Source organism: Megalops cyprinoides, chromosome 2 (genome assembly GCF_013368585.1).
Source record: "Megalops cyprinoides isolate fMegCyp1 chromosome 2, fMegCyp1.pri, whole genome shotgun sequence".
Taxonomy (NCBI): domain Eukaryota; kingdom Metazoa; phylum Chordata; class Actinopteri; order Elopiformes; family Megalopidae; genus Megalops; species Megalops cyprinoides.
The window spans coordinates 28,351,523-28,379,075 of NC_050584.1; the positions used below are offsets into that span (position 1 = coordinate 28,351,523).

The following is a 27,553-nucleotide window of genomic DNA, read 5'->3' on the forward strand; positions in this document are numbered from 1 at the left end:
CTTCTCTCTGTCTCCTTCTTTCCATCCCTCTCACTTTTGTTTCATTTTCTTTCTCTCTCCCTTTCCCTCTCTCCCTATGACTCTCTCCCTCTCTGTCCCCTCTCCCCTTCTTTCCCTCTCCTTCTCTCTCTCTCTCTCTCTCTCTCTCTCTCTCTCTCTCTCTCTCTCCCTCTCTATCTCCCGCAGAGTGCGGAGGGGACCTGAACACGCCCTTTGGGACTATCTCGTCCCCCAACTACCCCAACCTGTACCCCCACAGCCGCGTGTGTCACTGGAGGATCACTGTGCCACAGGGCCGCAGGGTCACCCTGACCATCAACGACCTGCGGCTGGAGGACCACAACACCTGCACCTTCGACTACGTGGACGTGAGTCTCTCCCTCCTCTTCCTGTCTGCCTCACTCAATATTTCATTAACCAGGAAGCCATTCGCAGGGTCTGTATACGGGCAGAGGAAGGACCCGAGTCTGAATTCCACAGGCACAGTGAATTAACACACTAATTAATATGAGTATTAGACCTGGAGCAGTGTACTAATTACAGGTCCAAAGCAACACTAAACATAATGAATATGCACAAAGGACATGTGTGGGTAGGTGTGTGTTTATACACGTGTGTGTGTCAGAGTTGGGGTCAATTCCTTTCCAGTCCAGTCAGTTCAGGAAATGAATTGAAAATTCAGGTCATTAATTAAAGCAGCTTAATAGAGAATGATGTGCAATTTTCAATTAATTAATTGAATTTCAATTCATTCCTTGAGTTGACTGAATTTAAATTGAATTGACTCCATCTCTGGTGTGTGTGTGTGTGTGTGGGTGTGTGCGTGTGTATGTGTGTGTGCGTGTGTGTGGGTGTGTGGTCCTGTATGCATGCCTGCGTGTCTGAATCCATGCATGTATGTGTTTGAGCATGTGTGTGTATAATGCACTAATTAATAAGGATGGCTGTTCTCAGTCCAGTGAGATCTGAAAGTACCCGTTTTCGTTCCTCACTCAGATCTTCAACGGCCTGGTGGCCAACGCCGCCCACCTGGAGCGCTTCTGTGGGACGGTGAGCGCGGGGACGCAGGTGAAGTCATCAGGGAACACCATGACCGTTGTTTTTTCCACTGATTCCTCCGTGTCCAATGGGGGCTTCACCGCTGACTACTCCTCCGATGAGGCTGCAGGTGAGGTGGGAGGGGCCGGGCCATGGGGAGAGTTATCCCACCATGCAGTGCTCACCCAGACTCAATGGACAGAGTGTGAACAGCTGTTCATTATAAACAGATCAAAGGCAGACTGGATTGATACCAGGAATGCATTATTTTCCTCAAGGCATTCTGGAGCTTGTTGCCTCTCTGACCCTCAGCATTGAAATTGTTAGAGCCAAAAGTGAGGAGTGTTTGATGAAAGAAGCAACAGATTCTTTTCCTTTATTGTAAATGGAGGCTTCCTCTCCACTGGCACTCTGTTCTGTGATATATATATAGATATAGGTATGGATATAAAAACAAATTTACATATGTAGATGTAGATATAATTTAGTATCGTCTTTGCTCTTTGCCTTACCTTTGTATCTAGTTTTGTAAGTCGCTCTGGATATGAACATCTGCTAAATGACTAGATGTAAACGTAGATGTAGACACAGATGCAAATGTAGTCATTTAGATATGAAGACCATCGTCCTGTAGTCTGAAGATATCCAAATCATGTCTCTGTGTTGTGATCCCCTTTCCCATCTGTCTGACCCCTTCGTCCCCCAAACCAGTGTGTGGCGGGATCCTCAGCAACCCTGAGGGAGGCAACTTCACCTCGCCAGGCTACGGCGTCAGCAACTACAGCAGCAACCTCAACTGCGAGTGGCTGATCCAGAACCCACAGCATGTCAACTCCTCCATCGTGGTGCTGATCGAAGACATGCACCTGGAGCACCACCAGACCTGCGAGTGGGACTACATTGAGTTCCGCATGGGTGAGTGGCCGGGGAAAACCAGCAGGTGGCGCTGGTGTGTGTGTGTGTGTGTGTGTGTTTTTGGTGGGGGGGCTGTGGTACACTGAGTCCCGGGGGAAATTGTGAGCTGTGTGAGAATGTTATTACCAGGGCCAGCAGGGTGGGCCATGTAGGGTTCTGATACTTGTCATTGGACTTCATTGAGCTCCATGTGGGTGAGGGAGGGGGCTCAACCAATAGGGGGTGGTTAGGTATCCTCACATGGTTCCAGAAGAAAACAAGCATCCACCATATAAGACCCACTGCTCACTAACCCAGTGTCTGTCCATCTGTCCTGAAAGGCGACTCTAATGGGGAGTTTCTGGCCCGGTTCTGCGGTCAGACAGCCCCACACATCCCACTGGTTGTGTTCACTCCTGAGCTCTGGGTCCACTTCCTGTCCGACCAGGCCGTTGTCGACCTCGGGTTCAAGGCTAAGTACTTTTTCTCAGGTGAGTGAGCGGTCACATGATCAACCATTACAGTTCAGTGGGGAGCAGTCTCAGGAGAGGTCTTGATGTCTGCTTCATACAGTATGTGTGTTTGTGAGGTCATCAGCTGCAGCGGACCTGTGCCATGAGTGTTATTTTGAAAAGGCTTGATGTTTCCTATTGATTACATAATAACATCAATGGCCCACATCTTTCCATGCTCACTAGTTTCAACCCCTGAACTGTCCTGAAAATAATAATAATGGTCATAATAATGTTGACTTTAGTGCCATTGGTCGGAAATCCGGAATATCGCTGTGACGAAAGACATTTGAAACAGCACAGACACAGGCCACAGGGACCTCCTTAACCTTTGAATCTCTGTGCCATGTCTTAGTTTCATTATATGGTTTTTGAAGACTCATGATGAGGGCCATAATAAGTTAAAACTTTGACCCAACCTAAATATAAAACTCCAGCCCTTCTGCATGTTTCATTGCATGGACTTGCTTCATGCATCGAATTGGTTGTTGGATATACTGCCTCCCAGAAAGACGCATGTTGCAGTTGACTGAGATACTGCTAGCAGGTGGATCTGAGGATCCAGTGAGCTGCATTGCTTTGGACCAAAGGTGTGGAGAGGCCTCAGGGGGGAGTTGCATGGGCGTGGCATATTCTCCCACACTGACTTTGCAGTCTCCCACCATGGTGCTCTCTGTCCACCTCCTTAGACTGTGGAGGCCTGCAGACCGGAGAGGGAGGCATTATTGCGAGCCCCGGTTACCCCAACAACTACCCCAGCCCCAGCCGCTGTGCTTGGCTCCTGGAGGCCCCCGAGGGCCACACCATCACTGTGAGTCAGGGGTCCCATCCTTACCTGGACGACCTACTCTGTCCCTGAGACTCCTCCCCAGCAGGACTTCCTGTGTTCACAACCTCAGCTTTGGGTTCCTGTGTGTCATTATCACCTTCATACTTGTTTTCATGTTGTGTGTGTGTATGTGTGTGTGTATGCATGTGCTTTTTTGTTCCGTGAGCTCACATAAGTCAACTTCCTGTCTATCCTGTGTACAAATCTAGAACCTTTGGCAGTTTGGTTTTGTGTTCTCAGATAGCACAGAGTGACAACACTGAATTTAAGGTCCTCCATTGGTAGCAAAGGACTCTAATTTCCCCATCAGTCAATGGGTAGACTTAGTTGAATGCCACTGAAGGTTGGGTGTTTGACCCCTGGCCAGGTACTACCAAATACTTTCAAAACCATGTCCATTTTTTCTCTGATCTACTCACACCATTGAAAGATACCTTGTGGGTAATGTACATGTGATAGATTGGTATTATGAAAGGGGGCAAACCTACACACCCCTCTCCCTCATTGCTCTCAGCTCACCTTTACCTACTTCCAAGTGGAGGACCACGCCAAGTGCTCATGGGATTCCGTCACCATCATGAACGGAGGGTCCCCGGGGTCCCCTCTGATTGGCCAGTACTGCGGAAACGCCTCCCCTGGCACCATCAAATCAGGATCCAACAAGCTGGCCGTGGTGTTCCTGGCTGATCACAGCGTTTCGAGGGGCGGATTCCGAGCAACCTGGTCAGCTGACTCCTCAGGTGCGGTCAAGCCACACACTGTAATATGACAAATTCACTCCAAAATTATAAAATATTCCTCACTTTTATCACCTACTATTCTTGCCATTTCCTGCTATTTTTTTTTTTAATTGCTGTTCCTCGGTCGGTGCTGTGAATATTTGTATTTGCAGTAAGAATAGAACTCAGCACAGCACATCTGCTGTATTGGTTGTTTAATGATTTGCTGATGGTTCTTTTCTTGTTGCACACTGCATCCTGCTGTTAGAATACAAAGGTATAAAGATACTATTTCCTGTTGCTTTAAGCTGGGAGAAACAGCTGAAATACTGGGATCAAACAAGCAGTGAATCATCTTAGCATTGAGCACATTCACTACAGACCAGACTCTCGTTCTCCTTGTGACAGTCAGCAGGTGTGTCCAGGTTTCTGCTCTGTCCTTTTTAGAAATACCATGTGACCAAATCCGGCACAGCCAGGAAATCCTGTTGAGTGCTCCTCTGAGTTTAATTTAGTTGGTAAAAGAGTGCTGGGGCTTCCTGTGATACTCCACACAAATGCAGGTTCAAAAAAATGAGCTCTTCACTTAGACACTGGGGAGAAGCTGGATGACATTTCTCTCAAAAATGAGCAGAAAAAGCAAAGTTTCAAAAAACCAATAATTTATTTTAAAGGTCAACAAACAAGCAAAAGGAACCAGCCTAAACAATACAGGCAACAGAAACAAAATGAGCTCCCTTCTCTCCAGCCACACACCTGTATTTATTAGATCTTTAATTAGGCAGGTGTGGCTTATTAACCAATGGGATGGTTCACGCAGACAAAGACAATAATTACAAACAGGAAAACAATTAACAATTAACAGGATGCATTTGATGAAATACAATCTGTTATTGGTAGATTTGAATTGTATAGATGAAAGAGGGCCATTGAACATTTAACATTTTAAACTTAAATTGACACAAACCAGCAATTAACATTGTTTCTAGGGTAGGTGAAGGCTCTCCTTCACAGACACCAAAGCTCATTGCCCATTTCCTGTTTGTGTGGGAGAGCAATGAATAATTGCCCTCAGCCCTGTGATCTTACACAAGAACATTGATGTCCCAGAGACACCAAAAGACTCTACTTGCTGTGATTGATTGTATTTTGAGACAAAAATAAGTGTATCTGCAGTTTAGTTTACTGCTTTGTCTTTTAAGAGATTTTTTGATGAGACAGGGTGAAGTTGGTTTGGTTACCACAATATGCACACAGGGCATGAACAGCTTAAAAGGGAAAGACAACTGAAATAACCAGTGATGTCTGAGGCGATGTTCAGTCATGGTGAAAGTACTGCTGAAGTTTGATTGGTTCACCCATAGAGGGCGCTATGGTTCATACCTGATTAGCGCCACATGCGTGTTGCAGTGGTGAGGAACAGGGCAGGTTTTAATTCACCCTCACTGCCCCGCAGGCTGTGGAGGGGTCATCCACGCAGACAGCGGGGGCATCAAGTCCCCAGGCTACCCCCAGAACTTCCCAGCCAACAGCGAGTGCACCTGGAGGATCATCGCCCATGAAGGATACCACTTAGAGATGAGCTTCGACAGTGACTTCCAGATCCCTGATTCCAGTGGACAATGCCAGAACAGCTTTGTCAAGGTGCGGGCACAAGTGTACCAAGTGCAGCCTGGAGATTTAGTGTGAATTGACTCTCCAACAGCAGATCTCAGAGATTTTTAAGCTAGACGTTCACAGGAGCAGCCTTGTGGGTGATTGAAAGTAGACATATTTAGAGTAGCCGGCAGAACAGACATATAGAGTAGATATCTTATATCTCTTGTCCTAGTATACAGTGTATGCACAACTCTAAATACAGAGTCTGTGTACAGTAATTTAAAGTCCTGAATACAGACACAGCATGCACACATAGGGAAGAGTGTGGAATTGGTAACAATATTAACCATGATGCCAGGGCTCTTCATAGTTAAAGTTGTCAAAAACTGCCTTAACACACTTGTGCCTGCATTGATAACACACACACCCCCTCCGACCTTATGTCCAGGTGTGGGCGGGTCACCGGGAGCTGGCCGAGGCTCTGCTCGCCACCGGCTGCGGTTCGACTGCCCCAGGACCGGTCATCGCCCCCTACAACACTGTGACCACCAGGTTCCAGTCCTCCGGCAGCCCTGGCAAAGGCTTCTCTGCCTCTTTCCTGTCACGTGAGTCTAGCCCCGCCTCCTGGGTCACTAGCAAAGGCCGATCCTACAGGTGTTTTTGGCCCTTAGGACAGGGTTTCTCTGATTCAGTGATGTTACTCATGCTGTAATGACTGGATATACTTGAAATGAATCTTCTAACATAACAGTAGATGATTTTAATGTGGAAGGACAGTACATCAAGATTCAATTTTGAATTCTGTGAATTTGGCTTTTAAATAGCTTGTTTTTCTCATAATTAACATTTTAAATAAGTTGTTCTTTGTCATACAGAATGTAAGATTTCTTGTTATTTCAAGGCAGTCTTTGTGAATCTAGCTGAAGGTATTTCACAGTTTTGAGGCAATACCTGTGCAGTTCAACCAAAGCAAATGTTGTATACTGTACTCTGTAGATTTACACTTGCTAGAGGACCATGTGATATGTGGAAACATTTCAACAAGACAGACTGTCCAAGCTTTTGTCTTTATAATGGTCATGCTCCTAAGTGCTTCAATTCAAATGAGGAGGTTGTCATTTAGATGCAGGTGGACTGCTGTGGCAATACAGAACATTGGGTGCTTTTCCAGTCTTATTCTGTGGTTTCTGCTTCCTTGTCCCAGGCTGTGGGGCGAACTTCACTGCTTCCAGTGGCCGGGTGGTGTCTCCCGACTACCCCGCCCACTATCCCCACCTCTCCAACTGCAGCTACCTCATCGATGCTGGTGACCAGTCCGTTGTCGTCATGGAGTTCCAAACATTCCAGATCGAGGGTAAGAGGCAGTGCCCTCGCTCACAGAACCCTCTGAGGGCGGGGCTAAGTGAGGGGGAGAGGATATGAAAATACAATGGTGGGGTAAGGGGAATATACATATGTAATATAGGGGTAGGGGGATATACAGATGTTAAATGTAAAGAAAAGAGAATCATGCATTATACACCAGCCTGGGTATGAGCAATTGCTGAACTAGACAAATATATTACATAAAGGTCATATTATATAATGCAATAAAAGGTATCAAATGGGTTATGGTGATATCAGCATAAAAACGTCTTAAGATGAATGGATAAATAGTTATGAGGGAATGAGAGAGTGAATGAGTAATGGGAAGATGAATGAGTAAGGGGAATATGAATGAGTGAGGGGAACATGAATGAGTGAGGGAAAGCATGAATAAGTGGGAGGAACAGTGTGTGAGTGAGTGAAAGAATGAATGAATCAGAGAAATGGTGAATGAGTGAGGAAAGGAGTGAATAACTGAGCAAGGGGAACAGTAATTTGGTGAATGAGTGTGTGAGGGGAACACTAACAGATTCTCAGGGTGACCCACCCTCACGCTGTCCCCACCCTGTGCTCTTCAGCGCACTCCACCTGCCTGTATGATGGGCTGAAGGTCTATAATGGCCCCTCCCAGACCAGCCCCCTGCTGGCCACTCTGTGCGGCAGCACTATCCCGGGCCCCTACACCACCTTCGGCCCCATGCTGCTCAACTTCTACTCCGACTCCATCATCAATGACAACGGCTTCTTGGCGGAGTACAGGGTCATCCGTAAGTATCTCCCACTGGCAGGGCCTGAGGAAGACAAGAACTGAGGGCTGCCCCAAAGCTTCAATTTTAATCTCTTTCAACTCACATTCGGAGACTCAAAGACAATTTAAATCTTAAGTTATGAGAACTAAATATTGGGCCAGATAGAAACTGGAAACTTTTTCCATTACCAAAATGCATAATGCACAGTGTGACATTTTATGCAGGTTTGTCCGTGTATATGTGCGTACGAGTGTATGTGTATGTGTTGCATGAGTGTGTGTGTGTGTGAATGTACATGTGTGCGTGGATACTGATCATTAGCAGCCAGTCCGCCCAATCATGGCAGTTACGGGGGGCGGTCAGACAATCGGTACAGTGGCGGAGCGGTCCTCCCTGGCCTGGGGCTCTGGGAATCTGTGCTGTTTGTCATCAGAAAGAATGCGACAGCAGCCCATTGAGTGCGGAATGCGGAATGCGGAATGCGGAATGCAGAATGCGTGGAATGGGGAGACGCTGCGGTTTTCACACAATCGGCTGGGATTTACCCACAGCCCCTCACTCCCTCATTCACCACGTCCATGTAGATGTTCACAAGAAGCCAGTGGCTACATACCCACCCCCAGCAAATAGACACACACCCCAGTCTAATGTGCCCTGTACATGGTCCAGAGTCCAGAGCGGACAATGGGCTGTTTCACAGAGGCCCACTGGTCAGTCCCGGAGCAATTAGGCCCTGACCTTTCTGAAGGCCAGAGGAACAGTCTCCCAGCTTTCCAGACACCATGCGGCACTCAAAATGGCCAACGGACATCTTTCAAACCAGCCACAAAACAATCGGGTCCTTATACGCCAGGAAAGTTGGAGGAGATGCCTGTCTCCATCCACAGTTGGAAAGGCCCTATCATTAATCATTTCCAGTACCCATAACTGCCAGAAGAGGGATGTTACTTTCTCCTGTTGATATTGTGCTGTTTCAGCTAGATGAAAGGATACAGATCTTATTGTGGTCGTGGCAGCTATGCTCCATTAGCGATAAAAGACTGTGTTTGTACTATTACATGATTGTGAAAGATACTCTGTTGGCCTCTTTGCCCCCAAAGGTGATGCCATTCGTCATTAAGGGTGTCACTCACATATTGAGTCTTTGAGTGAGTGGGTAAGTAAGTGAGTGAGTAAATTAATGAGGGAAACACTGAGTGAGTGAATGAGTGAGTGAGTGAGTGAGTGAGTGAGTGAGTGAGTAAGTATGTGAGTGAGGGCAACAGTGAGCGAACAAGAGACGGTTGGACACTTCCGTTAGACTGCTTCCTCAAGCCACACTTAAAATAGATCTCCAAATTTAAATCAAATCAGCAAAGCAGGATGATTGAATTCAATGTCCCTTTAAGGCATTTGCATGAAAGAGCTTCATCTCTCCATGTGAAGTGCACAGAAAGGTTATTCAGAACTGTCAGAGCCTTATATGTCATGATGAAGTGTAAAGGACTCCTGCATTGAGGGAGTCTTTCCAGCAATCCCAGTATGATGAGGATTATGTTCCATTTTAGGTAATTTAACTTCTCATAAGTCCTTGCATATTTCTTCTTAAGCTTTTCTTTTCTGAGCGAATACAGAGTAAATGTGAAATAAATGCATTGCCCTCTAATCCTGTTCCTTAGCATGTGACTGTGCACATATACTGTAGGTATATGTATATAGGTATAGGTACCAGAATACCACTCTGAGGATATGAATTTGGTGACAGCTTATGAATGCTAGTGGATGTAGCAGATTGTAGCTGTGTAGACACAGTACATGAAGGACAGTAGATTGTTGTAGTTGTCTAGGCACAGCATATGAACGCAGGCATGTGAATGCAGGTGTGTTAATGTTGGTGTGAGGGCAGGTACAGGGAGTATTTTGTTGGTAAACCGCGGCGCCCGCTCTCTCTTCCAGCCTGCGGCGGCGTGTTTAACGGCAGCACCGGGTCCGTCAGCAGCCCCGCCCTCTCTATCACAAACTACCACCACAACATGAACTGCACCTACCACATCGTCGTCGGGGACAACAGGATCATCGAGCTCAAGTGAGTCTGCCGCCTCAGGCTGTGGCACAGCTGCTGAGATACCCCAGGATCAGAGATGGGGAATCCCAAAAAACACTCAAAAGAGGGGTCACAAACCCCACCCCTGGGAGCCTCAAGGGGCACAGTCCAATTCATCTATGACTTAGTGCCAACAAATATGCAAGTTCACAGATTAAGGAGGCCCCAGTAGGTCACCATATCAGTAAGTTAGAGGAGTAACTTGTCCCAAATGGCATGCTCTATTAACCCCCCATGATCTACGTGATAATGGTACAGATCTTCCTCCTCTTTCCAGATTGGTAGTGTCCTGTGTGGGAGTGTTAGGCTGCTTTGTAGGGGTACATGACTGTGATAAGTGATGCTTATAGGACCCGTGACCCCACAGACGGAAAGAACTTCATACTGAACAATATCATGCAGTCGGTTATTCAGGAAGGATTCAAGGAAAAAAAGATGGTTAATTCATGAATTGTTATTCAGCGGACAAAAGCCCTGCATTTGGCGTGTTAGGACATTAGGATATTATTCGTATCAGAAAGTGTCTTGTACCCATAATGCATCATGAGGCTGATGTGAGAGCCGCGGTTGGTGCCGGTCAGTGGACGGCCTCCCTGCAGGGAGAGAGAGATGGCGCAGGTGGCAGACTGCATGAGCTCTGACGTCTGGGGAGGCTGTCTAGACATTTGGCAATGGATATGTGGGATGACTCATACTCTCACACACACACACACACACACACACACACACACACACACTTTCTGTGTCTCTCACATGCGCGCACACCTATCTTAACATCAGGAGACTTGAGAGGGCCACTGCAGCTGTAGGCCATTCTTTAGGCTTGCTTTGTCCTTCGCAGGGTTATTTCTGTCCGATGCGCTGGCATCCGTTTCCCCCCCAACAGGTGTGTGCCCTGCTGTGCGATGTCACAAAGCCCACTGAGCCATTGTGTGGTCAGAGTGGGTGTGGCTAAGACATCCTCCATGGTCTTTCTCTCTGCCTCTCAGATCAAGTCAAAATAGCATGACCTCATTTTTACTAGGGAGCAGGATGTGTGTCATCCCTTCACGGTCGTGTCTTTACAGACACAAAGAAAGAACACACAGTCTATGACACAGGCAAAACCGCATTGGATAAAACAATTTAGGACAAACGTAGCATCACTTGTGATAGGACGAGTCAGAGGATAGAGAGATAAATTCAGCAATCAATGGAAAAGTGGGGACTGCTAGCATAGGAAATGAGAGTAATTTAAACATATTAAGCAAGAAGAGGCCTTTGTCTTAGGTTTTCCTTGCCAGGCTTTGAGTCCTTGTGGTGCAGGGTTCTTACAGGATGCACCGGTTTAATACGTAAATACTGGAATATCCCTCACTGTTCCAACTTGCACTTTGGAGAACTCATGCCACACTTATTCCTGGCCCGTTATTATATATTTATGCATCATTTCCCGTATCATAGCCTCGGAATATATACTCATCACTTGTTGTTGCATCACATTCCTTTTTGCACGTAAGCCTTAGGTATTGGGTACAGCATAGTTTTCCCAGATTTTTCCACCTGCAGGAATCTGTAGAATGTATCCCCTGTGAGCAGAGAGGTTCTCCTGTATTGAGCGGTGCTGAGCTGTGTTGGTCATTCTGTACTAATGATTCTCTGCTCTCTTCCCTGCTCACCCAGGTTCAATACCTTCCACCTGGAGGCCTCCTCCACCTGTCTCTATGACTACGTGGCAGTGTTCGATGGACAGAACACCCTCGCCCCCCTGCTGGGGAAGTTCTGCGGCAGCGCGATCCCGCCCACTCTCAAATCCTCGGCCAATCACCTCTTCATCGTCTTCAGGACTGACTCGTCTGTGACGGCTCTGGGCTGGAGGGCCACGTACAGTGAGACCTTAGGTAGGTGACAGTACCTCACACCTGACACACACAGGTAGGTGACATCCCCTGAGAGAGGCAGTAGGCAGGTGGTATCACCTAAGACAGACACTGGATAGGCAAATCTTACCTCAGAAAGAGATAGATAAGAGAGAACAGACAGACAAGGAGGGAACAGCACTTGATACAGACATTAACGCCTGAGAGATGATGTGCTGAGGCAAGTAACATCAGCTGAGATGCACATACAGGTGACCTTACCTGGTTTGCCAGTGTTGTCTTTATAATCCGCACTATATCTAGCAGAACAGCGTCACTGCACAGCTGGTCTGGATTAAGTGCACCTCAATACAGCTAAAGACCTTCCCAATGCTCTGAATCAGAAACTGAAAAACAGGCCGCAACCATAACCTTATAACCAAAACCAGCAGGCCATAACCTTACAACCATTAATAATGCTTTATAACCCTTTATAACAGGGAGCACTAGTAATCAGTGTACAGACAGTGCAGCACATTTTGTTTTATGAGTGGCTACGTTTGTTTGGTCAAGTTTTACCCTGGCAGATATCATTAATGGTCATTTTAATGTGGCTGCAGTTTGCCTGAGAATCTCACTGCCTTAACGTTGTGTTCCAACCAGTTGCAGAGAGAACTGCGGGTCTCTCCAGCCAACTCTGACACACATGTTCTCTCTGCTCTCCGTCTTGGACTGCTGTATCTCCTAATCCAAAGCAGTAATGAAATTACGCTTGAGGGCGTATTTGCGGAATGAGTCACACAGATCCATAACCAATCACTGCTGGCCATGTGGTGTTTGGGCTCAGAAATAGTTCTTTTTTTGTGGTGGGGCGTGGGGTGTCACATATCCAAAGGCCTTTACCCAGACTGCTCTTCAGAGGCCGAAACAGCAGTTCTTTTCACCGAACAGACAATCGCAAGCATGAACATTATAAAGGAAAAAGAAAACCGCATTAAAGTGCTGGAACCTGAATCCTGAAACAGTTCAATTTAGTTCAGGTCCAGCTTTAACTGCTCCGAAGGGAAAATCTGGCTGGATTTTTCACAGGCATGACATTCACATCAAGAAACCTTAGTATATTGATTAATAAAGGAGAAATAAATTAACAAATTGAATGTATAACTATTTTTGGAATTAAATATTATATACGAATGGTAAAAAGGCCATCTCTGAATTCTTATCGTATAAAAGACCAGATCAGAGCCTGCCTGTTTTGTCTTTTAATGCACCTGAGAGAGATAGATGACAGTAGATGTAATAGGTGTCTGTTTCAGTGGGACAAACCAGTGAGAAAGCCATCTGTGCAGCCTTCTTATAATGTCCCGGTGGTTCAACCAATCATGTGGGGTAGCCACTTCAGTTGACTCTCCTGATTGGCTCATGCTGCAAAAGCAGGGAAGAGGCATGGCCCTCATTTGCCAGTTTACATTACATTAGTTTCATTTAGCTGAAACTGAATCCAGAGTGACTTACATACAGTAGTTAACAATTTTATTGATTCATACATCTAGATATTTATTGAGGCAATTGTGGGTTAGGTACCTTGTCTAAGGGTACAATCACAGTGTCGCAGCAGGGAATCAAATTAGCAACCTTTTGGTTATGAACCCTGCTCCCTACCACACTGCTGTTCATGAAAACTAATGGAAGTTAAATATGGTGTACTACCATATATCTCAATGCAAATTTAATTAGTGCATATTGAGATACACATGTTGCTCAAGTAGGATTTGGAACACTTAGGCAGGTTGATTGATTGAAAGGGATTGAAGTGGGACTTGAACCCACACGGGCATGCATCCATTAAGTCCAACACCTTAACCACTTGGCCACTTTGGTGGTTAGTGTTGCCAGCTAAATATAATGAGTCTTAAAGGCTAATAAATGTGATAGGCTAGCCTGATAGGGGAACGAATCTGACAGGCTAACCTGAGAGGGGAATGGATCTGATAGGGTGAGATGTATATTTCATACCACTTTACTTGCCTTTGGTGAAACAAAAAAACAAAGGAGGACAGGCCAAAACAGAGACTCCTGGATTCAGAAAAAGCTGCCAAGTTGTCTTCAGGAAAAGTGCTATTCATTCAATAACATTATCAATGGCAATTAGTCTCTCCCTGTTTCATCTGGCACTGTACTCCAATAAAGCAACACCTGGATTCGTTCAAAATTGGCAGGTCGTCTGAAGGAAAATTGCTGTTCACTCAACGGCAACTAATCCCTCCCCGCTTCATCCGGCGCTGCATTTCAATAAAGTGACTCCTGGATTCAATCAAAACCACCGAGCCATTTTAACAATGGGTGGCTTTGTTTTAACGTGGCATTTTCCCCTTAAGATGACTTGGCAGCTTTTGACTGTGTCCTGTGGAGAGTGATAATGAGATTACAGGAAGTTCTACTAAATCCCAGGTCCCCTCTATACTGGGTAGTTCTGCTCTGTGGTTTAATTATAAATTGCTGTGAGAAGAAGGGACTCAGCGAGGCACTACGAAGCAGAGATCAGCTCTCCACACAGTGACATTCTTACGACGTTGCCCTAACATTGTGACAGTGTTACTTAAACGTTTCTCACCAACGTTGTGCAAGACCGTTACTTGGCAGCTGAGCCAGCTGTGGAGGAGCGGATGGAAATGATTTAGCATGGATTTCGGTTGTCATGGAAATTCGTCCCACAGCCTGAGTCCCAGTTGGGCTGTAAAAATGGCCCAGTGAGGAGATCTCTGTTTCTCCCCTTGTCAAAGTGCAGTCAGAGTCTGCCCCTAAACAAAGAAAAAGAGAAAGACAGAAGCTCTGCTGCTACTGTGCACAGCTTGCTGTCTGTGAGAGGAGACGTGTTCAGCGCTGAACGCCACACCCATTTTTGGTGGGGGGTGGATACATAGTTTTGGAGTTTGCTCTCTTCCTGCCAGCTGCAGTCTAAGAGGCACTGCTGGAGTCCTTCGAGGCATTGCCTGTCCGTCATGCTTGCCAATGAGTGTGTGTGGTGTGTGGCATGTGTGTGTGTGTGTGTGTGTATGCATGTCCTTGAAGGGGCATGATATAAAACAGAACATGCATGATCAGAAATGGAATACAGACAACACCATAACTTAATGTTACCAAACAGCGGGGGTTCGAAGGAATGCTGGAGCTGATTATCCTGGTCATAATAGAATATCTATGGCTGAAGTTTGCTGCATCTTGTGTTAAATAAGCCCCCATCCTCAAACACATGCACATGCACATGCACACCTCCTGCCCAACTGTGACTCCTCTTTTCCCCTGGACCCAAAACAGCACACAGCGGGGCGTGGTAGTGAGGGAGGGGAGGATTTTTAACAGAGCACGCTCACTCATACAGACATCCTCTTGGGGCGAACTCAAGGGACTGCAGCCTCTGTCTGCGCACATGCAGCGCAGGCCGCTGCCTCTTCATCTCCCAGATCTCCTCGGTCATGCCCAGATCCAAACACACCACCAGCCCACACATCGAGTGACACTGCCCATGGTGCACAGGACCACAGATCTCGGCCAGAGAGTGGACTGCTGTGTCTTGGATGATACTAATTATCTTGTATAAAATGTGATCTATGAATGTGAAGAGGGATACTGAATAAGCTCAGCCGCTCCATTGAGCAAATTCATCTGATTAAACAGCAGCAGCAGTAAACAGTCATTGCAAAACTGCAAATAAAAAAATACAGTTTATTTCAACAAAAATAAAGTATAAATAAATAAGTAGATAAATTAGTAAATTAAATTTTCCACATACTATTTCCACTTACATTGAATTAGTTTCACTTATATTAATTGATTGATCTCCAGTCTGTTTGTGAGCGACCTGTGCATTAACATGCAATCCCAGCATGCTCTGCTGAGGCACAGAGTCAGAGCAGGAGAATGATGGCCCATGAAAGATCCGTCCCTTCCCTGCTTTGCTCCCATACAGTCCTGTCGAGTCAGTCGGAATGGGAGCAATTTGGAATCTGTCAACTGGATTATGGGGCATTTCTCTGTGACTCAACACACATATGATCAGTATGATCAGAATACAGATAGCAAATAGGCTACTGCTCCACAACCACGACCACTCCCAGAAAGAAGCTAATGTAGGCATGTAGATGATCAGAAACATTTAAACTAAACAGGGCAGATGTGTGTCTATCTATCTAAATTTAATAACTCCAACCTGGATTAATGGATAGTATGGTTAGGGCTGACTGTTTGTACTCTGCACTCAATACTTTATCAGTTAAATGATATATTAAAGCAGCCAATAGGCGCAATGTATTGATGGGTGTTGCTTGTTTTAAGCAGCCAGCAGGCTTGCTTGATGCCCACCACCATTACAGAGTAAATTCATGCCCAAGACACTGCAGTCAGAACATCTGGACATGACTGACCCATGGCTCAATGCGTTACTCAACTAGGGGAAACAGATTGGAGTTTAAGGACGGGGGATTTTTTTATCCACACTTTATTTCCTCAAGATATGAGCTCACAGAATGGCAATGCATCTTCATTCCCGTCCCCGGGGAGGACTGCAGCCTTACCTCATATCTCCTCCCTTGCATTTTTGGTGAGCTGTTTCCCTTATGTCACCCCGCCAAACGCAAACGGTCTTCATCTCGCCACAGGGACCCCTTCCAGACGAAGGCGTAACTGAGTCTGTGATTTTTCCGTGAATATATTTCCAGATACTCTCCTTCAACCAAAAAAAAAAAAAATTCCACTGATATTCTACATTATTCCACTCCTGCATTCCTTCCAGCTGCTGTGTGGGAGGTTTTTGATTAATAATCAGGTGATTTTATGTAAAGACAGCTTGGTATGTGTCACTTGGAAAATGATGTGTCTGCCATGTTGAAGTGACAAGCGTTCTGATTCGCTGGTTTGTTATGAACATTTTTAAAGGGGCGTGATCTAATACAGAACTTACATGGTGAGCATAAGATCCAGACAGCCCTGGAACCTTCTGTTTCCATCAGGAACTTCCTAGCTGGAGGACAAAAATAACTCTGGAGCTGAACATCTAGTGATAGAAAATCTGTGGTTACAGTGCTGTCTGTGTTGCTGTGGTACTTTTGGATACTGTGTTTTAGATCACATCCACCCAAGAACGTTCTACAAAAGTATTCGGAACACTCATAGCCTCAACTATGACAGAGACAGAACTTTGTGTGAAACACAGGGAGATGATTATCCACCCTTACCAAATAGAATATCTGTGAAATAACTACTTACCACACATTTTACCGTTATCATATCTGATAAAATTGTGAGTGTATATTATTATTAGTTTGGTGGATTTTTAAAAAAAAAAAATTAAATACCATTTTAGTTTGATGTAAACAAGCAATGAATCCTGTGACAGTTACCTCTGTCATCCTCAAACAATGCCACTAACAGCCACTTCTCTATTTATGGTTTGATACTGACCCCTGCTGGTCAGTTTTGGAAGCATGCAATCTGTTTGGGACGAGATCTGTGTTTGAGCCTCCATTATCACAAAGTGTTGCTATAGTAACACCATCTCCTTCTTTATCCTTCCCCCTCTCTTTCTCTCTTCTCCCTCCTTCCCTCTCTCCTTTTCTTCCCTCTCTCTCCCTCACTCCCTCTCTCTTCTCTCCTCTTCCCTCCCCCCTTCTCTCCTCTCTCTCCCTCCCCTTTCTCCTGTCTTCTCTCTCTGTTTCACCCCAGGGCCCCAGCAGGGTTGCGGGGGATACCTGACAGCTCCCACTGGAACTTTCGGCTCTCCAGACATAAACCAGGATGGCAAATACGAGCCGCGCATGGACTGTCTGTGGACCATCGCCATGCCAACCAACAAAGTGGTCAACCTCACCTTTTCCTCCTTCCAGCTGGAGGGTTCATCAGGTGCCATATGCAGATATGACTATGTCAAGGTAAGGTGATCTCACCTGTAGATAAACCCATTTCTAGGTAATCTCACCCCACATTAAGGTAATCTCACTTTAATATGTGTTGGTCCACGCTTAAGATGCTTACCAAGCATGTTACTTCAAAATGTGAATTGTATTCTATCAAGATATTGCATCAAGACCCATCTCCACATTATTAAGATGATCATAATGTGTGCTTCAACCAAGTCATAATCTGCTCTTTCTCATCTTTAACCCAATGTGGTAATAGTAAACTCAACCCACTCACTCAATACCACACTCTCTTTCCTTCCTTCCCTTCTTCCTTTCACTCTCCAACTACATGTTCTCTCTCTCTCTTCCCAGATCTTTGACGGCGACAACATCAACTACCCATTGGTTGGCACGTTCTGCGGCAGCACTGTCCCCTCCCCCTTCGTCTCCAGCAGCAACTTCCTGACGGTGCAGTTTGTCACGGACAGCACAGTGTCCCTCAGTGGCTTCAACGCCACCTACAGGGCAATCGACAGTAAGACACCCCCACTTTCTGTTCCCTCTCCTTCTCCTCTTGCAGCTCACAGATGCAAACCCAGGTTCAAACGCTTGAACGCAGCTCGGTCAGGAGTGTGTCGATCGGTACTAAGTTGAGAATAGCAGTACAACATTATCCTAATATGATTTACTGGCCGATATTCTTACTCATAGTAGAGGCTAAGAGTGAAAACAGTGCAAGGGGTGCAAATTTGAAAGCATTTTACATTTACATCTACATGTTTGCACTTGTCTACACTTTGGTTGCTTAGCAGATGCTCCTACCCAGAGCGACTTTCAAGATGAATAAATTTAACAACATATTTACATTGCTGGCCTCCAGTAGACACTCTTATCCAGAGCAACTCCAGAGGTGAAGTGCCAAGGGCATCCAGCAAAACGGCGCAAAATGTTACACAAACAGGAAGTCATGCTCAGACCAAAATATTTTTTTTTTGGGCACTGATGATAGTCTGATCACCACTGAGATGTTTCCACATTTGGCCTGGATGTATTTTTCCTGTGTGGAACGTGGAGCAGAGCCGAGCGGTGCCTGTGTGTGCATGCATTGCTCACTCGCTCCTGATTACCTTACCAATGGAAAAAGCATGCCTCAGAGACTCAGTGCAGTCTTACAGCACAGTGCCCTTATTAGCTTCAACCGTTATGTCATTACTTAGGCCTGCACTGCCTCTGTGCTTTGGTGCTAGTGACAGGTTACGTCAATGCTATTCGCATTCTTTCATTTGGCAGACTCTCTTATACAGAGCAACTTACAAAAAGTCCTTTCAAAAGGGTTTGGCAAGGAGTCGCACACACACACTGAATCTGTAGTGCCTTCCTGGAAATGCAGTGGCATTGTGGGAAACATTACCACAAAGGGAGTAAGTCCAGTAACAGGGTGTACAACCTTGAGCTCATACTGCCAGTTTCCAGCCATCAGGTTTGAACCACTGTAAATTTGTATCTCCACAACATGCAAAAGCCTGAAGTGCTACCAAGCGTAAACACTAGTCTTTCAGCAGTGTTAGGAGGGGAAAGGGTCAAGGTGCGGGGAGTGGGTGGTGGGATCTGAGCAGACGTGTTTTGAACCTGCGTCCGATGTAGCACAGAGTGCTTAGCTCTGAGAGAAGCAGCTGTCCTGTGGTCCTGGACGCTTTGCTCTGCTTCTCAGTGTGGCAACAACAAGAGCCGCAGCTCCTCAACATGTGACTGGAGGGCAGGGATGGAAGTAACGAATTACAATTACTCTCGTTACTGTAACAAAGATTTTTTGTGTACTTATACTTTTTTGAGTATTTTTTAAAAACTATCATTTTACTTTTACTTAAAAGTATGTTTATGTTGAGGTATTTTACTTCGCTACAATTTAAATTGCCTCCGTTACAGAGTAAAAAAAAAGTCTCCATGAACTACGCGCCAGGAAATGACGTAATCTCCTATGCCCAACGTCCTATAAATGTCTCTGATGGAGATCGGCACATTATTGCGCTAAATATCACATGTAAAAGATGACAGAACTGTGTCTGACAGAATTAAAGTATAGACCATTTTTGGATTGTATGATTGTAATAGCATGAGCATTTGTGAACATTAGGCATATATTGTGCTTTTTTTCAATTTCTATTGAAGCAGAAATTAGCTTGCTAACTAGGTGTATCATTTAGCAAGCTAGCTTGGAAGCTAAAGTTAGCTTGCTAGTCACCTGCAGCTAGCTCTCGGCACACTGAGAAAAGTAGCTATACAACAAACTGTGATACGCCGACTTTATTAAGTACTGGGCATGACATGGTGACCACCCTCTGAGTGTTTACTGATATTCTCAGTCCTTCGGGATGAGTACGGCCTGTCCAGTCTTGTGCTCATTAGATGTGTGTGCCATTCTCTTCAGATAGCTGTCAGCCATGCATGACACCATACCAAGAACTGTGGAGTACCTTGTGAGGGAGACATATAATTGGTTTTCTGTGAATTCTAAATGGAGGGATGCTTACAGGGCAGTCTATGAGACAATAAACATTGGAGAAAAGCCCCTGCAAATCACTCAGGTGTGTGCAACACAGTAGCTGTCCATTGAGCCCGCAGTTGACCGCATCCTGAACCAGTGGGATGAGTTGAAGCTGAACTTTGGCCTTACAAAGTCTTCTGAGCATTGCTACATGGCGGAGACACTTTATGTAATGTACAGTGACCCTCAGAATGTACTATACCTAACATTTTTAAGGTCAGTTCTATCAGAGGTCCAAGCAGCTCTGAAGGCTTTTGAAGCTGAGCAAGGAGACCCGCTCAGGCTTTTAGAAACTTCAGTGACTGGTCTCATTAAGTGTGTTGCCACACGTGTTTTAAATCCAATGACAAGAATTAATGTCCTTGAGGAGGCAATTGATTTTAATTTGTTATTATACTTTATTTTATATCATGTTTATTTATTTCATTTAACTTTTTATTAATGCACTTTATTTTATATCATTTTTATTTTTTATTCCATTTAAAAATATTTATGCAATGTTTATTTTATGTTTTAATTTAATTTGTTAATGCACTTTATTTTATAAAGGTGATCTGAAATTAAAAATAACATGTTATATACATGCTCTTGCCCTGTCTGCATTGCCTGGGAACTAGATGTACTAGAAGTACTAGAGGACAATCTATCTGAACCTCACCAACAACACAGTTAAAAAAAAAAAAAAGTAACTAAGTAACTTTTACTCAAAGTAAATTTTAAATAAGTTTTGCTTTTATTTGAGTGGATTTTTACACAAGTAATTTTACTTTTACTTTAGTACAATTTTACCGTAGTAACAGTACTTTTACTTGAGTAAAATAATTTAGTACTCTTTACACCTCTGCTGGAGGGACATGGGTTTGCGTACCTTGCGTTTCCGCAAAGCGCAACGAGAGGAAGCTGTGCTTGAGTCAGAGCTGTGGTGTGTTCCCACCCTTACGAAAAAAAAGCTCACACACCCCTCCCACACCTTGTTAGCAAGTGCATCTGATGTGCCAGAAGCCACAGTCTACCATTCCACGCCCCCCCCCCCCCCCCCCCCCCCCAAAACCATCCCCCTCAGCTCCCATCACCCCAGCCCTGGGCTGTAAACAGTGAAACTCTGTCACTCTCTTTCTTTCTCTGTTTAACCTGAAGCTCACAGTGGCATGCATATGTGTTGATATATTCATTTCCACACTTGAGAAATCCCTGTTTATAAAGACAGGACTTGAGTGTGTCTCCAAGGAACCAAATGTGCTGATGTCAGAAGACCTAAATGATTTGCATACAAAGTGGCTCTGTTCTGCTGTGAAGGAAAAAAGTTGTTTCAGATGATTTGTGATTGTAATGATGAATAATTTCTTTTTTATAGTTAGAGTTAAAGTATACAGGTAAAATGGATTGACACATTATTTTTCAGGCTTAATGTGTTTCCAGGTATTCTATACCTGAAGCGTGGTCAATATTTAATACATCTAATTCACTGAGGAAAATCAAGTGTGTTTGGTACTGCTGGTTGTTGACAGATGCTGTGTGTGTCTGTGTGTTTAATTCTCACTCAGGGATCTGTGGAGGGATCCTAAATGCCACTGACTCTGCCCAGACCATCACCTCCCCCTTCTATCCCAACGCCTACCCAGACTACACCTCGTGCCGCTGGACGCTGGACGCCCCCGCGCAGGAGACCATCAAAGTGTCTGTCCAGCAGTTCCATCTGCAGCCCAGCCAGAGCTGCGGACAGAACTACCTGGAGATGAAGGACTGGCCAGGGGTGAGGGAGAGGGGGTGTGGGGAATGGGTGTGTGTGTTGGGGGGGTAACTGAACAGGGGTGGTAATGTCTGGGATTTAACAGGGTGTGAGAGTGTGGAGGTGGGGTCTCTGAGATTTAGAAGAGTGTGAGTATGTGGGGATTGGCTTTGAGATTTAGCAGGGTGTGAGAGTGTGGAGGTGGGATCTATCAGATTTAGAAGAGTGTGACATGTGGGGATTGGCTCTGAGATTTAACAGGGGTGTGAAAGTGTAAGCATGGCGTCTTTGCTAACATTGAGACAGAGTTGGAGTTGGAGTCTTAAACCGAGCCTGATATGAAAGTGGAATGGACAGACTCTTACATTGAACAGGATAATAAAGTGATGGTAGGTGTGGTGTCTGGTGACAGTGTGAGAGTGTGTGAGGATTATTTAACTTGATTTAACTCCTTCCTGTCCTGTTGCTCCCAGGGTGATTATGGCCAGACGCACAAGTTCTGTGGCACCGATTCACATGTCCCCGACTTCTACAGCTACGACCGCACCGTGCATCTCAGCTTCAAGTCCGACGCCTTCATGCCCGGGAACGGCTTCAGCCTGACCTATCAGATCGCAGGTATGGCAGACATTTGCAGGGAGTCTGGGTCCTACAGCGAAGTTCAATCACAGGGGCTTCTTCAACACCTGAACAATGTCAGCATGCTTTTCACTGCTGTTCTTTATCAGATATTCAGATGTTACAAACAAACGTGTTTATTATTATTATTTGTAGTAATATTAGCAATGGAAATGGAGGATGGATTAGTATTATAAATATGTATAATTTGGTTAGCAGATAAACTTATATACGGTATACATTTTTAGCATGAACTTTTTAGCATGCTTAAACCCCATTCAGCTGGCTGAGTTCAGGTTAAGCACTTTGTTTAAGTGGCAGCATCCCATGTGGTACTTACTCTATCTGCGGCAGTGGAGCATACTAGTAAGGAGCTGGGCTCGTAACCAAAAGGCACGGTACTTAAGGTACTTAACCCAGGATTGTCTAATATCCAAATGCCTAATATCCAGGATTGCCTAATTCAATATCCAGCTGTATAAATGGATACATGGCAAAATTGTCACTCTGGTTAAGAGTGTCTGCTAAATGACAGTAAGGTAATGTAATGTAGTCTGAGCTGTGAGACCCAGCAGGCCAGGGAGACTCATGCCTGTGATCCCCGCTTTGTTCAGGGTGCAGCAGGGTGTATGAGCAGGCCTACGGGTACCTGAAGAGCCCAGGCTGGCCGGCTGTGTACCCCCACAACCTGGACTGCAGCATCGTCCTGCGAGCCCCCCAGGGCAGCCCCATCTCCCTGTTTTTCAACAGCTTCGATGTGGAAACCCACTCCTCCTGCAACTATGACTTCCTGGAGGTGCGGCTCCCGCAAGGCCCCGCCCCAGTCTGCAGGGTCCAGTCCCCGCCCCTCCGCCAACTCCGCCCGGTGGGGCGGAGCACCACACCCACACAGCACATTCACACACTGGGATTCAAACCCTGACTCCTCACCGCATGCATACATGTCAACCTTCTGGCACAGAATGTTTATGTTCATTGGTACTTACTTAATCCGCCTGTTCTTCTAATCATCTCATCACAGATATTCCATTTATTATAACCAGATATTCAAATCCTGCGTTCCCTCTGTCCTTTGTCTTGGATCTTGGAGGTAACATGTGGTCCCTCTGCTGTCTTTGTTCCTATGTTAGCTCTCAGTCTTCAGTTTTGGCCCACACAACTTTCAAAAGTGTTCAGTGACAAACCAGCAAATCAGATTGCAATAAGCATGAGACAGAACTGTCAGTGTGAGGCTCACTGAGCTCACTACCTGGTACATATATAGAAAACCTGCGCTCTGTGTGTTGCAGGTGCGTAACGGCAGCACAGCCGACGCCCCCCTGCTGGGGAAGTTCTGTGGGAGCGCGCTGCCAAACCCCATCTTCCCACGGTCCAATCAGCTCTTCCTGCGCTTCAAGAGCGACTTCTCCAGCGCACGCAATGGGTTTGAGATCACCTGGACATCTTCTCCACAGGGTAGGAGACCGGGGTTACTCTGTCAGTTAGAACAGGAGATGGGCGGGGCTACTCTGTCATTTATGACAGAGGAAGCATAGAGTTAGCTGGAATGCCAGTCATGATACGGGTTTAGTCAGTTTGAACGTGTGTGAAAACTTGGTAGGGATTGGTTTTTCTTCAGACTTCTGGCTTATGTGCGTGTATATACGTTTGCGTGTGTGTGTGTGTGTGTGTGTGTGTGTGTGTGTGTATGTGTGTATGTGTGTGTTTCCCCAGGCTGTGGCGGAGTGCTCTATGGAGACCACGGCTCCTTCACCAGCCCGGACTACCCCGGCACCTATCCCAATGGATCACACTGCGAGTGGAACATCCGGGCGCCGGTGGGCCGGGTGGTGACCGTCACCTTCGCCCAGATTAGCATTGACGACCCTGGCGACTGCCAGAACAACTACCTGAAGCTGTACGATGGGCCAGACGCCAGCACGCCGCCCATCGGACCCTACTGTGGGCCGGTATGAACACCTCGGCTTTTAGTATACAATATTACACCTGCCGCAACTGCTACAACTGCTGTCATTTAGCAGACACTCTTATCCAGAAAAACTGGTGCGATTAGAACACTAGATTGGAAAAATTCTAGCTAATTTTAGGTTTGACGAAACAGTGATTTAACGTTAAACAGTATAGCAAATGCTAACTGAAAACTATGAGAAGCTTAATAATGCTAATGAAAACATAACGAACCATGTAATGTAATATGCGCGCTACATAGCATAAAAAATAAGTTACGTGCAAAAGGGTTAAGTACCTTGCCCAAGGTTACTGTAGCAGTGCCCCAGCGGGAATCAAACCAGAAACCTTTCAGTTAAGTTATAGGCCTTGACTACAGGACAAATGTGGAGCCTGCATGGGCCAAATGGCATATTGTTGTCATTACAGTGTTTATGTTCTTATGTAACATAAATCCAGTATGTCATGTGGGCAGCAGTGTAGCATGACGGTAAGGAGCATGGCATGTAACCAAAAGGTCACTGGTTTGATTGCCTGCTGGAGCACTGCTGTCCTACCCTTTGGCAAGGTCCTTCACCCACAATTGCCTCAGTAAATGTCCAGCTGTATAAATGGATAAAACTACAATAATGTAATTTTGATTATTCCACCTTCACTGTGCGGCTAGACTGTGAAACGTGGCTGGAAAGGTAGTTTTCTCTGTAGGCAAAAAGAACTACACAAATGTCTGCACCAGGAGCATTACTAACGCAGTTACTGTGCTCCCAGATTTTAACAAAAGGAACTGTTACCTTTGCCTGTGCAGGATAATGCATGCTATTCAATATGAGTTTATAGGATCGAAAGATAAATAGAAAATTAGGCATCAAAACGCTAGATAATTCACAAGTAAGAGTAAGAATACCTTCCATAGAATGTATTAAATGACACATCAATTGAAAGTGTCAACAGATCTTACTTACTGAATCTGAAAACAAGTGTGAAGAAAAAAAGGAAAAAAGATATCTCAAAAGCAAACTGACTGAAAACCTTACAGCAGCTAGTTGCCCCCTGCTGGACTGATAAAGTACTACTCTACTTTTAAAGTCCTGAGCGATGTGCTGAGGGGTGTGTCCTAGTCCTAGTGATTTTTACAGACACTAAGTCACCTCACTTCTGTCACGTTTCAAGTTTTTAACTGGATGGAAGAGGTCTAGCAGCATCCTGTGAGAATCGGAGTCCTGCAGTGGCTGTCATCAGGGATGCAGTTTCTCAGACATGCTCACCACAAGCACCAACAACATAAACAAACACAGACATGAATGTAAAGAAGCAAGAGAATGTAAGAAGCACTGAATGAAGCCAAAATGAGGTAGTTATGATTATCCGTGTTCTGCAAGGATAAGCCGTAAGCCTGCCTCTCCAGTGGATCTTGTAGCTGGGTTTTTCCTGTAAATCAGTTGAGGGGTTCCAAGCTACAGCTCTGTAAGGCTAACAGCTGACCCCGTCTCTGTGTCTTTCCTGCAGGAGACAAACATAGCACCATTCACCGCCTCCTCCCACCAAGTCTTCATCCAGTTCCAAGCCCAGTCCGCCACCTTGCCGTCCGGATTCAGACTGACCTGGAGCAGCTGAGAAGGCTCTCCCTCTCGCATGCACACAAGTGCACAGACACACACACACACACACATACACTCTCTCTCTCACACACATACACACACACACACACAAAGCACACACACACTCGTGCTGTCTACCCCTTGCCTGATCCCCTGAGAGATTATAACAGAACTCGTGCAGTACAATCCATGACAACCAATAAAATTTAAATATGTAAATTCTTTCACATTTGATGAAAAAAAGGAAATACTGTTAATGAAAAAGTGAAGCCTTTGTCTATGAATAATTGTTCATGAATAAGTAATATATATTTTACATGTGTTCTTTTTTAAAATAAATTTGATGTTGTATCTTATATTTGTAGCTTAAGTGTGTATATGTCTCTGAGTTTGCCAGGTACTGTTCTGTTATGATTACAGTACCAACTTATTTTACAGACAGCATGAGGGGCTTGTGTCATTGAGACCTGTATGTTTTGTGAGATCAGCCATTGGCTTTCAAAATGATATGCGTTTACTCAGCACGATTACCCAGAATTCCATGTGCCAAATCCACCTTCCACATTGCATGGCCTAGCCCAAGCATCTCCACCAGAACTACTCACCGTGTGCCTCCCTGAGGATGGAACAGCAGTCACACACCTATGACTCCTCCCCCAGGTTCTCAACCCTTCAGCTGCCCAAGCTGAAAGTTCACACACCTTCTCATTAACGGCAGGGTTGATGTAGTCTGGGCCAGAAGTGTGGCGTAGTCGTAAAGAGCAGGGTGCGTAACGCAAAGATTGCTGCTTCGATTCCCAAATTGCTTCACTAACCACCCAGCTGTACAATAATGCAAAACATAAATAACATAAAAGTGCTAAGATACGCAAGCCACTCTGCATGAGAGCATTGGATAAGAAAAATGGAAATGTATCTGTTGAAGAGTGTATTGCATTCAGTTTCTGGGGAAAAAAATAGGTTATGGTGGTTGGCTGCCTGAGGAAATTCTAACATGGCATTAGTTACCCTTGAAGGGTTGAAGCCAAGCCCCCATGAACCAGTATGAATGCACTGTAAACATTTACACAAATTGAAACAAGGATTTAATGTGTTATGCTGTTCTCCTTCTCTGGATCAAAGCATCTGCCAAATACATGAATGGAAAAATAGATGCTGTCTTTGGCTCCAGCCAGAATCTTCCAATGGAATCTTCACTCCTGTGACCAGTAGGATAGAGAAAGCGTCAATTAATGATGCACATTTCCAATCTTCTAGTTAAATGCAGGGCTACTGAGGCTGGTGAATATGTCCACGGACAACAAAGGGAATTAAAAATGTATTCCACTCAACAGAGGCGGCTTGTGAGTGCCTGTGTTCACATCCCTTCCATTCTGAACACATGGTGCCCTTGTCAGAATAGCTAAATCTACCAGTTACTGGACTGGCTAATTTGGTGTCAGGATTGAAATGCGCTTGTCTGCTATTCTCCTCGGACACACTTCAGCAGAGCTGACACACTGACAACTCCTTAGCGAGACAGACCTGACAAAACATGACTGAGAGAGAAGGGGGGGTGAGAGAGGGAGAGAGAGAGGAAAGGGGGAGAGTCGA

The 27,553-nt window shown here is 45.3% G+C and overlaps 1 protein-coding gene across 1 annotated transcript in view; it reads left to right on the forward strand.

Annotated features, from left to right (window-relative positions):
• The window catches only part of cubn (cubilin (intrinsic factor-cobalamin receptor)), a 95,805-nt gene extending 69,763 nt beyond the window's left edge, over nucleotides 1–26,042 (forward strand). The window contains exons 48-67 of the mRNA XM_036521718.1: nucleotides 187–368; nucleotides 997–1,168; nucleotides 1,750–1,953; nucleotides 2,274–2,423; nucleotides 3,134–3,255; nucleotides 3,788–4,013; nucleotides 5,449–5,636; nucleotides 6,040–6,196; nucleotides 6,796–6,945; nucleotides 7,535–7,723; nucleotides 9,641–9,770; nucleotides 11,451–11,668; nucleotides 17,348–17,553; nucleotides 17,896–18,058; nucleotides 21,613–21,821; nucleotides 22,271–22,415; nucleotides 23,030–23,211; nucleotides 23,705–23,870; nucleotides 24,129–24,364; nucleotides 25,869–26,042. Of these exons, the coding sequence (XP_036377611.1) occupies nucleotides 187–368; nucleotides 997–1,168; nucleotides 1,750–1,953; nucleotides 2,274–2,423; nucleotides 3,134–3,255; nucleotides 3,788–4,013; nucleotides 5,449–5,636; nucleotides 6,040–6,196; nucleotides 6,796–6,945; nucleotides 7,535–7,723; nucleotides 9,641–9,770; nucleotides 11,451–11,668; nucleotides 17,348–17,553; nucleotides 17,896–18,058; nucleotides 21,613–21,821; nucleotides 22,271–22,415; nucleotides 23,030–23,211; nucleotides 23,705–23,870; nucleotides 24,129–24,364; nucleotides 25,869–25,976 (3,503 nt within the window). The 3' untranslated portion in view covers nucleotides 25,977–26,042. The remainder of the gene's footprint in view (nucleotides 1–186; nucleotides 369–996; nucleotides 1,169–1,749; nucleotides 1,954–2,273; nucleotides 2,424–3,133; nucleotides 3,256–3,787; nucleotides 4,014–5,448; nucleotides 5,637–6,039; nucleotides 6,197–6,795; nucleotides 6,946–7,534; nucleotides 7,724–9,640; nucleotides 9,771–11,450; nucleotides 11,669–17,347; nucleotides 17,554–17,895; nucleotides 18,059–21,612; nucleotides 21,822–22,270; nucleotides 22,416–23,029; nucleotides 23,212–23,704; nucleotides 23,871–24,128; nucleotides 24,365–25,868) is intronic.
• The last annotated feature ends 1,511 nt before the right edge of the window (nucleotides 26,043–27,553 follow it).